Raw genomic sequence first — 17,730 nt, forward strand, 5'->3', positions numbered from 1 at the left:
CTGGTTAAGTCTTCTGTTCATTAGCCTCCCATCAATATGATTCGTGTTTATTTCCCAGAATTTTTTGTAAGTGGGAAACATATTAGACGTTGTCTCGTGAGCAGCTGTGTTTTCTCGCAGTACTCCTGATTCCCCAACCATTCATTTAGTCGATACGCTTCTGTCAACCTATCACCAATCATCGTCTCTGATGACCCCACTGTCGATGAGACGTTAAGCCCATTCATTCAAGCAAGTTTGGTCGGACCTCAAGAATGAATAGTGTAATGCTCTCAAAAAAATATGTGGTAGTAGTTCTCGAAATTAGTTCCACGACCCACCACCAGAGCGTTCCGCCAGTCCGCGTGACGTCACACGCCTACGTCATCGCCAAAACACCCGCAGAATTTCAATCGAGAATTAATCTTCCTAATTTCTGTGAGCATTTATCTGAATCAGGCGTTTGTTTGTGTGCATAGGGGTTGGTTACCGAAGCGGAGCAGGAATGTTTGAGACTTACGTGCACTGCATTGGTTTTTTCCTCTCCCCTCTTGGAATTCGCCCACCCCTTTGCGGGTGATACCAACATTGCAGGCTGAAAAGCACGCGCGCCACATGACCGGCAGTCAGTCAGCAGCCGGGCGCCGCGCGCAAGGGATCGATACCAGTGTTGCCAGCCCACCCGCTCGGGCAAGCATCAGTCAGCCCTCTGGGGTCGTCCGCAACAGCGCCTGCCGTACGCCGATAGACGACGCACCATCCTAATGTAAGTACGCCCCAGTTATCATACGCTTCCGTCGATCCTTATGCACGACCCACCTTCTCCCACGCTCCAGCCTTGCTTTGCTAGCCTCCTGGCTTCCCTTTAGCATCATAACCCTTCCTCTTAAGTTCTCAGGTGCCAGCACGGGGCCGCCGAACTTACGATTCGCATCGAGCGGCAAGGATCAATACCCAAGAAACGATACCGTGCCACCAGTGGTTTGCGTGTCTGTTCAGCTGTGAACTCACCACATTCGATTATTCTCTCCACTCCTTCCCCCTCAACGGTAACGTTATTCAAGCAAGCAGCTGTATTCTTTTACTGTTGCCAAACGATCTCAATAAATTTGCATTGTGTTTAGGTAGTTATAAATTTACGAACACTTTCAAGCAAATTTCCCGAAATTTGATCGACACTTTTATTTTATTTCCTTAAAATACGCATAGTGATAAAAATAAAAATTGTATCGCATTTAGTACTACCTGAACTTATTTAAAGATTTTCATCACATTATGTGCGGTTTTCCCCCCAGTTTTTTTAGGCAAGCAGATAAGTCTTCAATACGTTCTAAAATTAAAAAAAAAATTCAAACCACTTTTTTCATTTTATTATTGAATTCAACTTAAATTTTATTGTTTTGTTTTTTAAGCTACTACCCTACACTGTATTAATTTTTTTAAGGCTAGTATGCCATAATTATACATTCGAAATAGATCTAGTTAGAATAACTTTTAAGAAAAAATTAAAGGAAAGTGAATAATATTTTTTTACTTATTCTAAAGGAAAATTGGATCTTATCGACGAATAAAAATAGTTTAAAGCGGATAATATAAATCAATTTTCACATATAGTAACCTGTTAATATTGTCGAAAATATTATATGGATATATTTACGTATATCCTAGTAGCTTCTGGCGTCTAAAAGTACCGTATAGAAGTGTGTGCTAAAGCAACTATTCATGTAAACTAGATAAAAGAGCACATGAATAGGCAATGTAATAATTACAAACCTATAAATCCCAACATGTCCATTTCCAGGGTATAACATTCCTTTGATAAGCCTTAACTTGAAGCTTATTATACTTTACAAGAGAAAAATAAAATTTAAGTATTTAATTTAATACTAAGCTTAAAATATATTTATTCAGAAGGCCTGAAAAATGTATTTGTTAAAAATATATAATTCGAACATTATAAATTAATTTTATACAATAGAAAATTTATTGGTTACCTATTTAGCGAAATTTATATTTATATTAAATAAATTATTTTGAATGTTATTGGCTTCCACAATTTCTACTAAACAGCAATTTTCTATTGAATAAATTTTATTCTGGTTCTTGTGAGTCACGCCATCTTGAACAGCTTTTACTGTGTGTAATATTTAGCTACTCAATTCTTACACCCACATTTATCCTGTTTGCATGTTTTTATTGGTAGAAAATATACAAGATACTCCGTGAAAACATAATATACATAGCATTTGCATTTTTTTTTTTCATTTTGTTTAACGTACTTATATTTTAACCTCAATTCCGAATATATAACACTGTTTATAATGATTTCATGAAGTGATATTGGCAAAGATTTTGGTGGTAAAATAATATTTGTAGTGAATACGGGAAGTAATTTCGTAAAATGCTAATATTAGATAAAAATGCCGAAATTTTTTGGATTACATTTACACGAATGGTATTGTGGTTTTCAAATTAGACTTCAAATATCTGATTAAATATATTTATGTCTGCACGTAAAACGACATTTATGAAAAAATTTAGATTCGCGATTTAATACTCACCACGAATTTTTGAGGAAATCGATAGACCTACATGTCACACTATGCTGTTATTTCTCGACTAAAATTTAATTTCGAGCTTGGCTGGGCAAAACTCTATAATCGTTGAGCTCCAAAACCTATTATTACCGCATTGGCGTTTTCATTGACCACATAGGTGGCGTGGCGGTATTGTGCCGTTCTGTGAAGGGAATAGTTTGTAATAGTAGGTAAACACAGTAGTGTACTTGCCAATGAATTTACTATTGCTGCCCTTAAAAAAGTGTCTGTGTTTAATTTTACCTATCTGACAAACTTTACCCAGCCCGTCTTCAAGCATGTCCATTCTTTTTGTCGTGTTTGTTATAGATGGCCTTCCTTTGACACGTCTTCCTCGGATTTCAAACTCAGACATACAAGTTATAGCTTGTGACATGGTAATGAACACAGGATATTTTTAATCACGAGAGAACATGAAGTTTCCCTGAAATATTCTCATTACTATAAGTGCTTAAGCATAGCTTTAGTAAACACAGTGCTAGTGTTCCACATGTAATTCGTCTGCTGACGTGTAAATCTTTGTTCTAAACGTATGTGTTCATCCCAGGAACTTACTAATTTAATATTCATTATTATTTATTTCTGCAGTCTATGAGAGATAGTAGAAAAAAGACAATTCCATGACATGTTATTTCTCTATGCAACCCAATGCTTTAGACCTCTCTAGACTTTAATGAATATAGAAATGTTGTTTTGGCAAAAAAAAATGTATGTATTAATGAGTAATGGTAGAATATCTGGAGGAGATTGGATTTTTGTAAGGAAATCTGATTAGGCTATATTGATTTACTGCATTGGTGGTAGATAGTTTTGCATATTGATCGTCGCATTAATGATGATTCTTTGACATTTAATATGAGGATAAATTATAGGGCAGTTATACAAATAACTTTACTCAGGAGTGAATTAAATTGCCAAACTCCGTATATGTATGTTCTTCCTATGCTATGCGTATGCATATAGACGGTATTACTCAAAAGCGTATTTTGAAGCTAAAATATTGCCGAATATATATTCTAATTAGGAGAGAGTAATAATATTACAATTAATCTAATTAACAACTTTTATTCTAAAAAAGAATTATAAACTTAAAACAAATTTCAGTTAAACCACTAATTTTGTCTGTTCACTCAAGAACATACCAGCAGTCTTGTGATTTGAAGCTTTTGCTTACCGATGTCTATCTAGCCGGATAGTTATCAAAGAAATACCCTGATAAAGTTATATTTGTGCTGAAGAGACATTACTATTTGTCAACTGTTAATAACTGTTGTAAATCATTGTTCATTGAAATACAATTGACTATTACAATGGCTCCAACTTAAATCCCGATCATTAACAAGTATAGTTTTTCTATGCTATGGATTAACTATAAGTATATTCGAAACCAATGTTTAATATTGTGTACACATTTTACAATTTTGCTTTAAGATTCTGAATAGTTACGAAAATACGTTCAAACTAATTACTTTTCAATTTTTATGTGCAGAATTAATGACACATAAAGAGCTTGATTTGCTTGTTAATTAAAGGCAGTTATTGTTTCTAGTAGCATTAGTCATCATTGGTCATTGAAATATTTAATCACTTTCTACCAACAGTTTGTATTTCAGTGTGTTTGAAAAATTAGAATTATTCTATTGGTAGTGATTCATAGGTAAACTTAACATGCATATATCAAATATAAAAATACATATACATACAGGTAATACATTAGCATTATTTCACTTAGGGGCCCACAATTTCATTGATAGATTGTTATTCTATCATTAATACGTAATATTTAGGCAAAACACAGTAAGTTTTATGATGGATAAATGTTTCTACATCATAGTATAAAAATGATACTATAAATATAACGATCATGTCAATTTAGTACCATAATTTGGGTGGTCACATAACCACTTACTTGTTAAATTTTGCTAATATTATCATCGTGCAAGTGAATGTTAGTACTTGTGACACAATACATGCAGAATTTAAATTAAATTATTAATGGTATTGTTTAAGCGGCCTCAAGAGATGGAAATTACCGCTGGCCATATGGGAACACCAACCATGGAATTACCACACCGCAAGCCGGGATGTAACAAAGTGCGTCACTGTGACAGATCGTTTACCATTCATTCCTTACAATATATTTACTAATGGTACTTACCAACATTTTATTTGTTTTCTTCGTCTAACTCAGTCCATTTTTCTACTAAAACAGCCGCTGTTACTAACAACCAAGATTCTCTCTTCTTTTCTCGGTCTTTAAAATCTTTGCTTTTTGTGTCATACAGAAACGGGTATTTTTGTACTTCCAAAATTATGTGTTCACTGTCTAAATCCATTATGCGGCACAACACCTGAAATAGCACAGTGAAAACATTGTGAAAACACGGCTACGAATTGACCACGGTGCATTCTTGAGCGGGCGACCTTGAAGACGCGCCTACCTGTCCTCTCCCCGGCGGGAATTCCAGCTGCGTCTGGCCGGTCTCATTCTCCTTGCTGCTGTTCATATTACTGGCGTGATTTCACGCAGGGATTCTGCGCACGTGTAGCCTTAGCCTAAATATGATCGCACCTGTGTTTTCGTACCATGTGCGTCTCTGCCTTGTACGGGAGCAGATAGCAGTTCCCGAAACGTCGATTGTTTCTGTTTTTAAAAATCTATTATGTTTGTTTTGCCTTTTCATTTTGTCGTGTTTTTGTCTCGTTTCAACTGTTGTGCCGATTTTTTTTTGGGTTCAATATTTTTGTGCTGTCATCATTTGTGGGATTTTTTCGTTCTCTTCGGTTTTTTGGAAAACTATTGTGTTTGTTTCGTCTTTTCGTTTTGCTGTGTTTTTGTCACGTTTCAAATGTTGTGCTGATTTTTTTTTTTGGGTTTAATATTTTTGTGCTGTCATCATTTGTGGTTTTTTTTCGTTCTGTTGGTCCATTTTCTTTGTTTTTCTTTGTTTGTTGACCATATTCCTGATATGGAATATTATGTGGTGTTTATATCCTGTTGACAACAGCAATTTTTTCTTAATTTGTGTTTTTGTCTTTTGTGTTTTTTGTAGTTTTCTTCTACAGACATACATGTGCTTTAGCAATGGCGTATGTCCAAAAGCTTACATCAAGCCTATGATGGTCGTTTACTGACCAAATCACACACCACAACCCAAACCGGGCGCAGGACTTATAGAGATCCAAAGTTAATTATGCTGAATAAATATATATAATACACGATGAAATTGAAATTTATTGGATTCACGGATGGTTCAATATTTAATAATTCATTTTGAGTAATTAACTATCGCTGGTTCCTAGCCTAGGAATCAAATGTAAAAAAAGAAACTGATACTTGCATCTTTGTTTTTTAATAATCCTATAAATTCCATATTAAACAAATCTCTTATGGTAAAATAAACCAATACACCTTTAAATGCCCCTTAGGGCTAATGTTGTACCAAATGAAATCCATTGCAAATCTGTACAACAGAATTTTGAATAATTTCATAAATTATTATTTATAAATGACTTATTAAAAAGTATTCTTCAACATAGATTATTGTAAGTGAAATAGTAAATACATGCATTGGAATTTTAAAGAACACAATGACAGGGGTAATTATTGTAAACATAAAGGATACAGCAGTTAACATTTGGTGCCGGTTACGGCAAGTGCAAATACTGGTTCTGGGTCTCTGACCACGTATATACACCCAAGCTATGGTATTTCGATCTACTGATATTTCTTGATGAAGAAACAAGTGTTACCAGGGTTACAGAGACTTAAGAAGACGAATCAGCACAAGACACTGAGGAGAATGTAAGTAACTTGTTATTGTTTTTATTGTAAAACTCTAATCATGTTTTCTTGGAGGGGTACACTCCCCTCATTTCTGATGTAGTTAGTGAAGGTTTGACGCACTTGCTGTCCTTCATACCGATCCCTGGATTTAGACTGAAAAGGTGACACCATAGGTGCAATTTCTCGCCACTCACCTGGATGAAATGCACATTTGTCAGTATCCCCTCGATCAAATGATAACTCAGTCACATAGCAGGTGTTTTTCTTTTATCAAGAAATTATGTAAAAAACAGTATGCTAAAATTATGTCTTCTTTTTCCACGCTAAATAAGGTTGTGGTATGGAACACCCTAAACCTCGTAGCATAAATGCCGAAAGCATTCTCTACGGATCTTCTCTCACGAGAGAGTCTGTAATTATAAATGCGCTCTTCGTGTAATATGTTTTTCAAGAGATAGGGTTTAAGAAACTGTTTGTGGAGGCCAAATGCACTATCAAACAGGAATACATTGGGGTATGTTATTATTATTTCCAGGTAGTGGGAGTAGTATATAATAGCCGGAACTGGGACTGGCTTCTGGCTGTGGTGTCTGTGGTGTTGACCGCCATCTTGGATTGTGACGTCATGGCGGCCAGCTTGGATGGTTGTGACCTTGACCTTTGACCTTGACCTTGACCCCGGCGGCCATTTTGGATCCGCCATCTTGGATCCGCCATTTTGGATGACGTCATTCTGTTTTCGAAAATTCAGGCATTGTGTTTTCCGCCATATTGGATGATGACGTCACCGTTGCATTTTCCGTTACGGCCGCCATCTTTAACTTTTTTATTTATTATCCGATTTTAATGAAATTTGTTTTAAAAAATATAAAAAAATTAAATAATAAAATTTTAATACATTATTTATAAAAATTGTACTTTTACGACACGGAGTTCGGAGTCCTAAGTTCGAACCCGACGAGTGCAAAAAAAATTAAAAATGGCGACCGATCCTTCCCCCGTGGTGGGTGCTAGCAGACTGACTCCCACCACTTTTTTTCAAAGCATATATTTCGTCATCTAGTATGACGTCATGTCCGCCATCTTGTCTTCGATGCTGGAAGCCATCATCATTGTATCGTCGGCTAGAGTGCACCGACGCCATGTTAGTTTAATTCTTACCCGCTAGAGTGCAGTAATCATTTATTGTTGCTGTGACACCCGCCATCTTGTCATTTGGCCACCATCTTGTCATTTGGCCGCCATCTTGAAAATCCGCAATTATTTAGCTAGAAATTCGGGAAAAGTTCCAAAATTCATTAAATAAATTTGTAATCTATATACTGATTGATTGGATTGACTAAGGTCCATGGTTCGATCCCTGGCCGATACAAAACAACTTTAATATATTAAAACAGTATCACTAAAGTGTAAGGTTTGAGTAAATAAAAACACCGCAAGTTCTTTTAAAAAAAACTTTTATTACACAAATTCAGTACACTACTACAAGTACAAAAAAATACACAGACAAATTACTAAAGCCTTGTGGATTTCTCGACGTCTGCATCTGCCACCCACGAATTGAAGCGAGGTGGAAAGCCCCACCACTTGACGTAGGACAGTCCATTTCTGCGTTTTATAATCTTCTCCACCAAGTACGTATCGGGATACAATGTAGGCTGAATCTCTTCGGCATAGAAACCGCCATGGATAGGTTTGTGGTCCAAATCTTCGAGGTAGTAGGTCCTAGGCTCTGATTCACGAACATGTGTCACACGGAAAAGTTCGGGACTCCAGTTCGCAGTGAAACCTTTCTCGGAGATACCTTTCTGCTTGGAGATTCGCACAATGTCGCCGACGTTAGCTTTACGCTTTCGTGGATCTTTCTTCTTCGTGTTGGGAAAAACTGTTTGAAGCAGGCGATTATCCTTTACGTCCTTTGGCTTCATTTTCGGGGTAGAATGCACAGTGGAATTATACCCGCTTATTAGTTTCGGCAAGATGTCAAGCCACTTGTAATTTCCGTTAGCCATGAACTGCCGCCACATCTTGGAACGCAAAGTTCTGTTAAACCTTTCGACAACGGAGGCTTTGACGTTACTAAATGTAGAGTAGTGTTTGATGCCATACTTCTTCATCAAAGCCTTGAAGGTCGCATTGTAGAATTCTTTCCCGAGGTCCGTTTGCAGGTGCGACGGTACACGTCCATCACGCAAAATATTGTTCATGGCCTTGGCTACGTCAGTTGCAGTCTTTGATTTGACAGGTCTAGCCCAAGCGAACTTGCTATAAACATCGATGACTGTCAACATGTACTTGAAACCTTTATTCAATCGGGAATACGGTATCATCTCAACAAGGTCCGCCTGGAATAAATCATCAATTCCACGAACTATGACTTTGCGACGAAGGTATTTCCGTCTAGCAGGAGCATGAAGTTCGCGAGCGATTCCGGTTCGACTCATTGTATGTAGCCGGCTTCCTTCAGTTCTTCAAGTATGGAGACTATTTCGTTGATGTGCAAATAGTTTCCTACACTAAGCGATGCATGTAGAATTCTAAGGCGATCAACTAATTCATTAGGGTCGTCCCAATATACATAGTGAAATGTCTGACCACTTTCTAGCTTTTTTAAACCTTCGCCATGTATTGTTAGTTCACTGAAGAGATTAGCGAGAATGTCGATTTTTTCATGATCTACGTCTTTATATACACCACTATCTGGATCGTTATCGCGAAAATGTGCATTGGTTAGCTCTAGCAGTTTTTTGTACTCTTGTAAGTCGTTTTGAGAATATCCTTTAGGCTCCCTGCGAAACAGCAATTCGTACAGACCCGGAGTCCCGCGCGTTTTGAACTCTGCTACGCGCACGATATTTCCTGGTAGAAAGTCTATTTCTTTAGTACCGAGGAACCATTTATTATGTTTTCTGTACACTCCTTAGGTTGTGTCATTATTCCGGCTCGTAAACGATATCAGGTATGGTCGGACCATTGCATTAACTTGATGTCCCTTTTTCGGTATTTTTTTCTTGTGCATGGACTCTGTACTTGTTAAGTCCTCTTCTTCTCGATCTGGTTCATACTTTCTCTTCTTTACAGTCGGCATTTCATCTTCAACTTCTGTCTTCACAATGAAGGCTGGTTCTTCCTTGTTTTTAAGTTTGTCGAGGCGACTAGTGATTGGTTTAAATATCTCCTCATTTTCCATCTCACGTGCAAGTCTGGTTCGTCTAGCAAGTAAATATTTTTCGCGAACAGACTGTATAGCTCGATGAAGGTCACTGGCCAGGTCCGACATTGTACTGGCTGAAAACTTATTGCAAGACCTCCTTTTATACTTTTTTATTCGTTCGCAGAAACTTCTTTCTTGTGTTTGGCCAAATCTGAATTTGTTGACGATTGAGATAGTGATGCTTTCAGACTACTTTGAAAAGTCCTCAGATCGTCCCGTCTTTGTGCATTCGAAACTTCGATCATGTCGCGAATGCGAGAATCCGAGGCTTCCACGCGCTGGTCTATGGCTACGAGGTACTCAAGTAATTCCTTTTTCACCCCGTCTATTTTTTGAGCCAGTAGCGAAATGTATTTGCGGATAACGTCGTCATGAGACTTGAGAGCAGTACGTAAGTCTCGACTGCTACGACCGAATTTCGAAATGCTATGACTCATGTTTGGTGATAAACTGATCGAAACCTCGTCTGTACCTGCCCTTATATAGAGGCCAGTATTTGACTATAACTAGGAATCCGTGTTCTTCTTTCCAACACAAGGAGCACATGTCTTTGAATTCCTGGAATGTCATGTCGGTGTTTACGTGATCATCATAAGCGTGGCGTAAATTAAGTTCGTCCATGCGAAACTAACTATGACATTTGCGTTGTCTCGTAGGAGATGTTTTGGAATACGACTGTACGTCTGACACAGGTAAACGCAGTCTACCTTGGCGTGTCTGCCCATGGAAAAGTACTCTTGTATTATGCCTTGTTTCTCGCACATTACATCGTCGAAAACAAACACGGAATTGGCTTTTGCTTCGCTTGGAGGTACAACATCGGTATTATCGCTAAACGGAAAATACTCCAGACCATCCACCGAGCGTAGAACAGTGGCCAAGCGCTGGTACTTTGGCTGTTGCAACGACTTGGAATACAAGTAAACGTTCTCGAACCGAAGACCATTTGGTTCCTCCAGTAAACTCAGTAAAACACACGTTTTACCGCAGTTGGACGAACCCGCCATTATGCAACGTACGGTGGACGGTAATAATATACCATGTCGTGATTCACGCGCACTAAATACATCGTCTTGCGTAATGCACACTGGCAAACACACGTCTTGCTTGACGACCTGCATTGTACTAATTTAATTGTATAAAATCAAACACATTTATACTTTCTGGTCAGTTGTGCGTAATGACTCGAAGAGGTTAGAACAAAAAACACATCGGCGCAGGACTCGTGAACTCTCTGATAAACAATCTACCATTCGAGCTACACATTCCTGGCTACAGATTTTGCGGCCCCGGCACGAAACTAGCGAAAAGGTTAGCTCGCGGTGACGTGGGCATTAATTCTCTCGACGAAAAGTGCAAGCAGCACGATATCGCATATTCATTAAGCAAAAATCTGGAATCCAGGCACCGGGCCGACGAGATATTGGCACAGGAAGCCGAAGATATAAGTAAATCGTCGAACGTGGGACTAGGAGAGAAAATCGCAGCGTGGGGCGTATCTAAGATCATGAAGGCAAAGACGAAATTAGGACTGGGTGCTCGTCGAACCAGCTACATCAAGTCAAAGACTAACTCACGCAAGACCAAGAAGCGCAAGATCGGTGCAGGCGTGCAAAAAGCCAAGCAAAAACTACAGACTCTCGACAAGAAGATTATAGGAGGATTTCTTCCTTTGCTTTTGCCTGCATTGGGTGCTCTCGGAGGCCTTATCGGTGCAACGAGCGGTATAGTGCGGGCAGTCAACACTTCGAAGAATGAGCGCAAGCAGTTAAAAGAAGCACAGCGACACAATGCCAGCATGGAAGCCATTGCCATCGGTAAAAAAAACGGCGCAGGACTGTACTTGCATCCTCACAAGACAGGACGAGGCATGAGAAAGAAACGCGTAAAGAGAAAATCCTAAGTTCCCGAAACGACCCCTCACCAACGTAGATTTAATAAAGTATGCACGCAAACTGAAAATACCAAATTTCCGCGGCGTGTTTATGCGAGACACTTTGCCCAGCAAGCCAAAGACACGTGAGTGCGCCATAATTAATTTAGACACGTCGGCGGGTCGCGGCACGCACTGGGTGGCGTACATAAAATCTGGAAAAAAAGCTACTTACTACGACAGTTTTGGAAATTTACGCCCTCGGCCCGAACTGCGACAGTACCTGGGCCGGTCCACTACGTTGTTTTACAATTACGAAACGGAACAGAAGCCTAATCAAACAAACTGCGGACACTTGTGTCTTCGCTTTTTAACAAACAAAAATTAGCTGACAAATAAAAATTGCTACTTAAAGGTTGTGCAGTGATGTTAATTTATTAGTCATGTCGATAACACTTACCCTGACAGGTCACGCATCTGAGCTGCGGGCGGTTCATTTCCCGCCTCTGGATTTAGACGGAGAATGGAGCATCGGACTCGTATATTTTCAAACGTATAATGCCATACCTAATATCAACGAAAAAAATTGCAAGATCTGCTTCCTGAAAAGTGATGGGACCGCTCATGAAATACGGTTACCTGTTGGATCTTACGAAATTGACGACATTGCAAATTACATCAGGGATATGTTACCACAGGATGTAGACTTTCAACTGCGTGGAAATCCAAACACTCAAAAAAGCATTCTAACATGCAGTGAAAATGTCAACTTTACGAAACCTGGCACCATAGGTACCATGCTCGGATTCGAATCAAAGGTTTATGATACGGGAAGAACGTACGAATCTACACGCGCAGTAAACATTTTGCCTGTGAATGTCATAAGAATAAACTGTAATTTGGCAAGTGGAACGTATCTCAACGGAAGACTAAGCAACATGCTGCACGAGTTTTCGCCGATGGTCCCGCCAGGATATAAACTAGTCGAAGTACCGCAAAGTATCATTTACGTTCCAGTCGTCGTGAAGTGCGCACACGAAGTCGTCGTCCGAATCGTTGACCAGCGAGGACGATTGGTGAATTTTCAAGACGAAGAAATTACATTACGTCTGCACTTGAAGCGATGGGCATGAAGTTCGTAACACCGAACAGTTATAAAAGAAATCGTATTGGCGTGAACAAGAAGAGTTCTCTACCAGACATCGGTGCATTAACACCTGACAACATAAAGTATCTTCTCAGTATTGGACAAGTGCCGAATAAATATGGAAGACGAAATCCTCAACGTGGAAGATCCAGTCATTTTTGATGACAGCATTACGAAAATGGAATTGCACGAGTACCAGCTTTTCCTGCTCGGACCGTACGCACTACCATCGGAAGTACACATTGCAGTACAGCACCAAGATATTTGTACTTTACCTTCGCAGTCATTTCTACGTATAAGAGGCACGCTTACAAAAGCGGATGGTACGCATCCGACAACGACGTCAATATCCTGCAATGGTATTCTTCACCTAATCGAGCGCATTACTTATGTACTCAATGGTGTCGAGGTAGACCAGACGAGAGATGAAGGCATAACATCTGCTATGAAAAATTACCTTTCGCTCACGCCAAATGAACTGTCTGCTGCAAAGATGGCCCGTTGGGCTCTCGAGGATGAATATAAGCTTCCGGTTTATGCCGAAGGGAAGTTCGAAGTTTGTGTTCCTCTGTCCATGCTTCTTGGATTCGCTGAGGACTACAAGCATATAATCATTAATTCGAAACAAGAGCTCGTACTGCTTCTAGCAAACACGCACATTAATGCAATTGTCGCCGCTGCAGAAAACCCTCAAGATGTCTCGCTAACACTACAGTCTATCGAGTGGATGCTGCCCCACATCCAAGTGAGCACCGTTGAACGAGTCAAGATGTTGAAGAACATAGAAAATGCCAAGAATTTAGATGTGCCATTCCGATCCTGGAGCCTGGAAACTTATCCTGGCTTGCCTCATAGTCAGCGTATCAATTGGATAGTAAAGTCCAGCTTCGCTACGGAAAAACCAAGATACATCATCGTCGGGCTTCAGACCGGAAGACAGCTCAATGCAGGAGTAAGTCGCTCCGTATTCGATAACTGTCAAATACGTAATGTAAAAATATTTTTAAACAGCGAAAGTTATCCGTACGTTGACATGAACATGGACTTTGAAAGTGGAAGATTCCTTCTAGCATATCAAATGTATGCCAAGTTTCAGCAAGCTTACTATGGACGGAGACAGTCACCGATACTGAGTCCCGACAGTTTCAAGAACAAGGCTCCGTTAATGGTGTTTGACGTTTCCAAACAGGATGATCGAATAAATTCAAACATCATCGACTGTAGGATCGAGATAACGACTAGCGGAAATATTCCACCAAACACCTATGCTTTTTGTCTGATACTTCACGATCGGCTTGCTTCGTACAATTGTCGAGACAAACTTGTGAAAATTCTGACATAAATACTGTTTGGTTTTCGATAATAATTTAGTTACGACCGAGCATTGCTAGCGACAAGATGTACTGCAACCTGCAAGGTTTCCAGAGCCAAAATGGGTTCGTGCTCAAGGAAATTGCCGTCACTCACGACGGCCGGACTCGAACCCGCAGCTTCCGACCTCCGTATCCGTGGAAACTACTAGACGAAAAAAGTAAACGGTCGAACGAATGGCTATGTAAATATTATCACGGACTAGAGTGGGTAGAAGGAAAAATTCCGTACCACCAAGTGAAAAACACACTTCAAGATTTACTAGTTCAAAACGAAATAATCTACGTTGCCGGACCCGAACAGAAGAAATGGCTGAGCAAGTTGTGTGACGACGGAGCAGCTGAAATCGTAGATATACAGACCGACTACGGCTGTCCTTCCCTGCGCAAGCTTAGTGCAATATACGACATGCAGCCATGTGACAAGTTTGAACGTGTCTCTGCCTGTACAAACTCGCAGCTAATGCAGAAATGGCACACACAATGTTAGTAGGAGCCTGCATATATAAATGGCGTACATATGTACGTGCCTTCAGTTGACGTTCGACCTGCAAGAAGATGTTTACATTTCATCCTGCTAACGTGTACGTGAGCGCAAGACCTAGCTTCAGCAGTGTCGAGCACAGCTACTGGGATTCCGGATATCTACGTACATATACAGAAACCTGTGATGGAGGTGCTCAGCATTGGCGGTTTGTGCACTTTCCTGTGTCCTACGAACCGACTCAGCAGCTGGTAGCTTGTTGCGAACCTGGAAACTGTGCCGTCTATCACATGAGACCACACACAATCCTTCCTGCTAGCATCGTTGAGGTAGTCACCTCGTCTGCATGTGCAACACCAAACATGAGCGTGTTGCAACCTGTTGCGACCTGTGATGCTTCTACGCAGACGTCCAAACGGTGTGTGTCTCGTCGTCGCAGTTCAGGCAGTGAATCTGTCCCAACTAGCACTGAGCCAAAGCCCAGGCGTAGACGTGGTCACAGACGTCATCGACCATGTCTTGTCGGAGTTGTCAACGTCACAGAAGATGACCAGCTGGAAACTTGTGTTCCTGATCCTGTGGCCTGCGAACCAGTTGGAACGGGAGTCAACGAACCAGTTGGAACCGGAGTCAACGAACCAGTTGGGACCGGAGTCGACGTGTCAGTTCGTGCGGCATTAAAGACTTTGCTTGTGAAAATGCTTGATTCCTTAACCTAATATGTATTTGTGTAATTTTTATAAATAAATGTGTAAAACTTGAACTCGTATGCTTTTTATTTCTACAATTTTTAGGTACCTAATAAAATTTTTTTAAATACAGACGCTATTTTGACTCATGAGGTATACCAGTAGACCACGGGTATATAAGCGAGGTTCAGACGACTGGACCCGCAGTTCACCTCTGGTCACGGTGCAGTACGGACGTGCTCTCTCCATTAAGTTTCGTGAGGTTTAGTTATGTCGACCGGAATAGACTGTTTACCGACAGCAGCGAGGACCTCGATGACAGCAACGATGATGGAGTCGGAAATCCCGATACCGACTGCAGAGGAGACCACGACAGCGGTGGAGATCCCGATACCAACTGCAGAGGAGACAAAGATACGTGCTGTTCCATCATCAGCTGAAGTTTCACAATCTGCATTCCAGACTTCAATTCATGAAGAGCGTGCATCGCATCAATGCAAATATTGTGACGCATCATTTACTAGAACTTCAAATGCGCGCAGACATGAAAGGAGTAGCTGTCAGAATAATGCTCAAAGAATACTGTTTCAGTGTATAAAATGTAATAAACTAATTTCACGTCTCGACAGCTTACATCATCATTATAAAAAATGCTCCGAGACGTATAATGAACATGGTTATTGATTTGACTCATGTGTTGTACAGGCTAATGGGACTATATAAGTGAGACCCCAGGTGATATGGACTTCAGTCCGTCTCTGGCTGCGGTGATGAACGGCTCGGATAGTTAGACTTGTATAACATAATGGACCAGTATCTATCTATTCTTGTGAACTCGATGGCATCATTACCAGTATCAACACCAACCTGGATCGAAGGTCTACCATCATCAGTGCAGAGCCCGATGACAACGATGTCTACAGCTACACCTGCTCTCTCAGCACAGCGGGAGATTTCGACGCGTGCAACATCTTCTGCAGAGCAGACCTCAACGGCTTCAGAAGTTAACATGTCAGCAGTGTTACAATGGTTGTCAACAGTTCCAGTGGCATTGATGAAGGAAGGTGCATCCAACGGTGTTCCATCATCCGGCTGCACGTACTGCGAGAAGATCAAAAACTTGAAATTACGTGATTATTACGCATTAAATATCAGTGCAACAGATGTTTAAGCAAGTTTGTACAATATGGAAGATTAAAACGGCACCTCAGGAATTGTGATAGACTGGCTGTACATTCATCGGAATCAAGCTGTATATTTTGTAACAAAACATTGGTAAATATTCAGAGTGCACAACGACACGAAATATATCACTGTCCTTTTAATGAAGTCGATAATTCGGCTTTGTGTGAAAATTGTGGTGTACCAATATGTCGACCTGATAAACTGAATAGACATTTAAAGTCATGTAAAGGACTTAGTCCGTATAGTAAGAAGACTGTTTCAATCGAGAAATCCACAAGGCTTTAGTAATTTGTCTGTGTATTTTTTTGTACTTGTAGTAGTGTACTGAATTTGTGTAATAAAAGTTTTTTTTAAAAGAACTTTCGGTGTTTTTATTTACTCAAACCTTACACTTTAGTGATACTTTTTTAATATATTAAAGTTGTTTTGTATCGGCCAGGTATCGAACCATGGACCTTAGTCAATCCAATCAATTAGTATATAGATTACAAATTTATTTAATGAATTTTGGAACTTTTTCCGAATTTCTAGCTAAATAATTGCGGATTTTCAAGATGGCGGCCAAATGACAAGATGGTGGCCAAATGACAAGATGGCGGGTGTCACAGCAACAATAAATGATTACTGCACTCTAGCGGGTAAGAATTAAACTAACATGGCGTCGGTGCACTCTAGCCGACGATACAATGATGATGGCTTCCAGCATCGAAGACAAGATGGCGGACATGACGTCATACTAGATGACGAAATATATGCTTTGAAAAAAAGTGGTGGGAGTCAGTCTGCTAGCACCCACCACGGGGGAAGGATCGGTCGCCTTTTTTAATTTTTTTTGCACTCGTCGGGTTCGAACCGAGGACTCCGAACTCCGTGTCGTAAAAGTACAATTTTTATAAATAATGTATTTAAATTTTATTATTTAATTTTTTTATATTTTTTAAAACAAATTTCATTAAAATCGGATAATAAATAAAAAAGTTAAAGATGGCGGCCGTAACGGAAAATGCAACGGTGACGTCATCATCCAATATGGCGGAAAACACAATGCCTGAATTTTCGAGAACACAATGACGTCATCCAAAATGGCGGATCCAAGATGGCGGATCCAAAATGGCCGCCGGGGTCAAGGTCAAGGTCAAAGGTCAAGGTCACAACCATCCAAGATGGCCGCCGTGACGTCACAATCCAAGATGGCGGTCAACACCACAGACACCACAGCCAGAAGCCAGTCCCAGTTCCGGCTATTATATACTACTAGTGGGCTAGGAAGTGGTAAGCTTAGTACATTTTTAACCGTTTTTTGTAGAAAACAGTGCTTTTTATTACTGCAGCATCGGAAACGCATCCATTATTACCTGCATATACATAAATGAACTCGTATTTTGCGTTGACAAAGTATTTTACT

General features: G+C 40.0%; 1 protein-coding gene across 1 annotated transcript in view; it reads left to right on the forward strand.

The window, feature by feature from the left end:
• Window positions 1-610: 610 nt before the first annotated feature.
• The window catches only part of LOC134529255 (vesicle-associated membrane protein 2-like), a 541,017-nt gene continuing 523,897 nt past the window's right edge, over window positions 611-17,730 (forward strand). The window contains exon 1 of the mRNA XM_063363155.1: window positions 611-745. Coding sequence (XP_063219225.1) covers window positions 744-745 — 2 coding nt within the window. The 5' untranslated portion in view covers window positions 611-743. The remainder of the gene's footprint in view (window positions 746-17,730) is intronic.

The sequence above is a fragment of the Bacillus rossius genome, chromosome 2, assembly GCF_032445375.1.
Source record: "Bacillus rossius redtenbacheri isolate Brsri chromosome 2, Brsri_v3, whole genome shotgun sequence".
NCBI lineage: Eukaryota > Metazoa > Arthropoda > Insecta > Phasmatodea > Bacillidae > Bacillus > Bacillus rossius.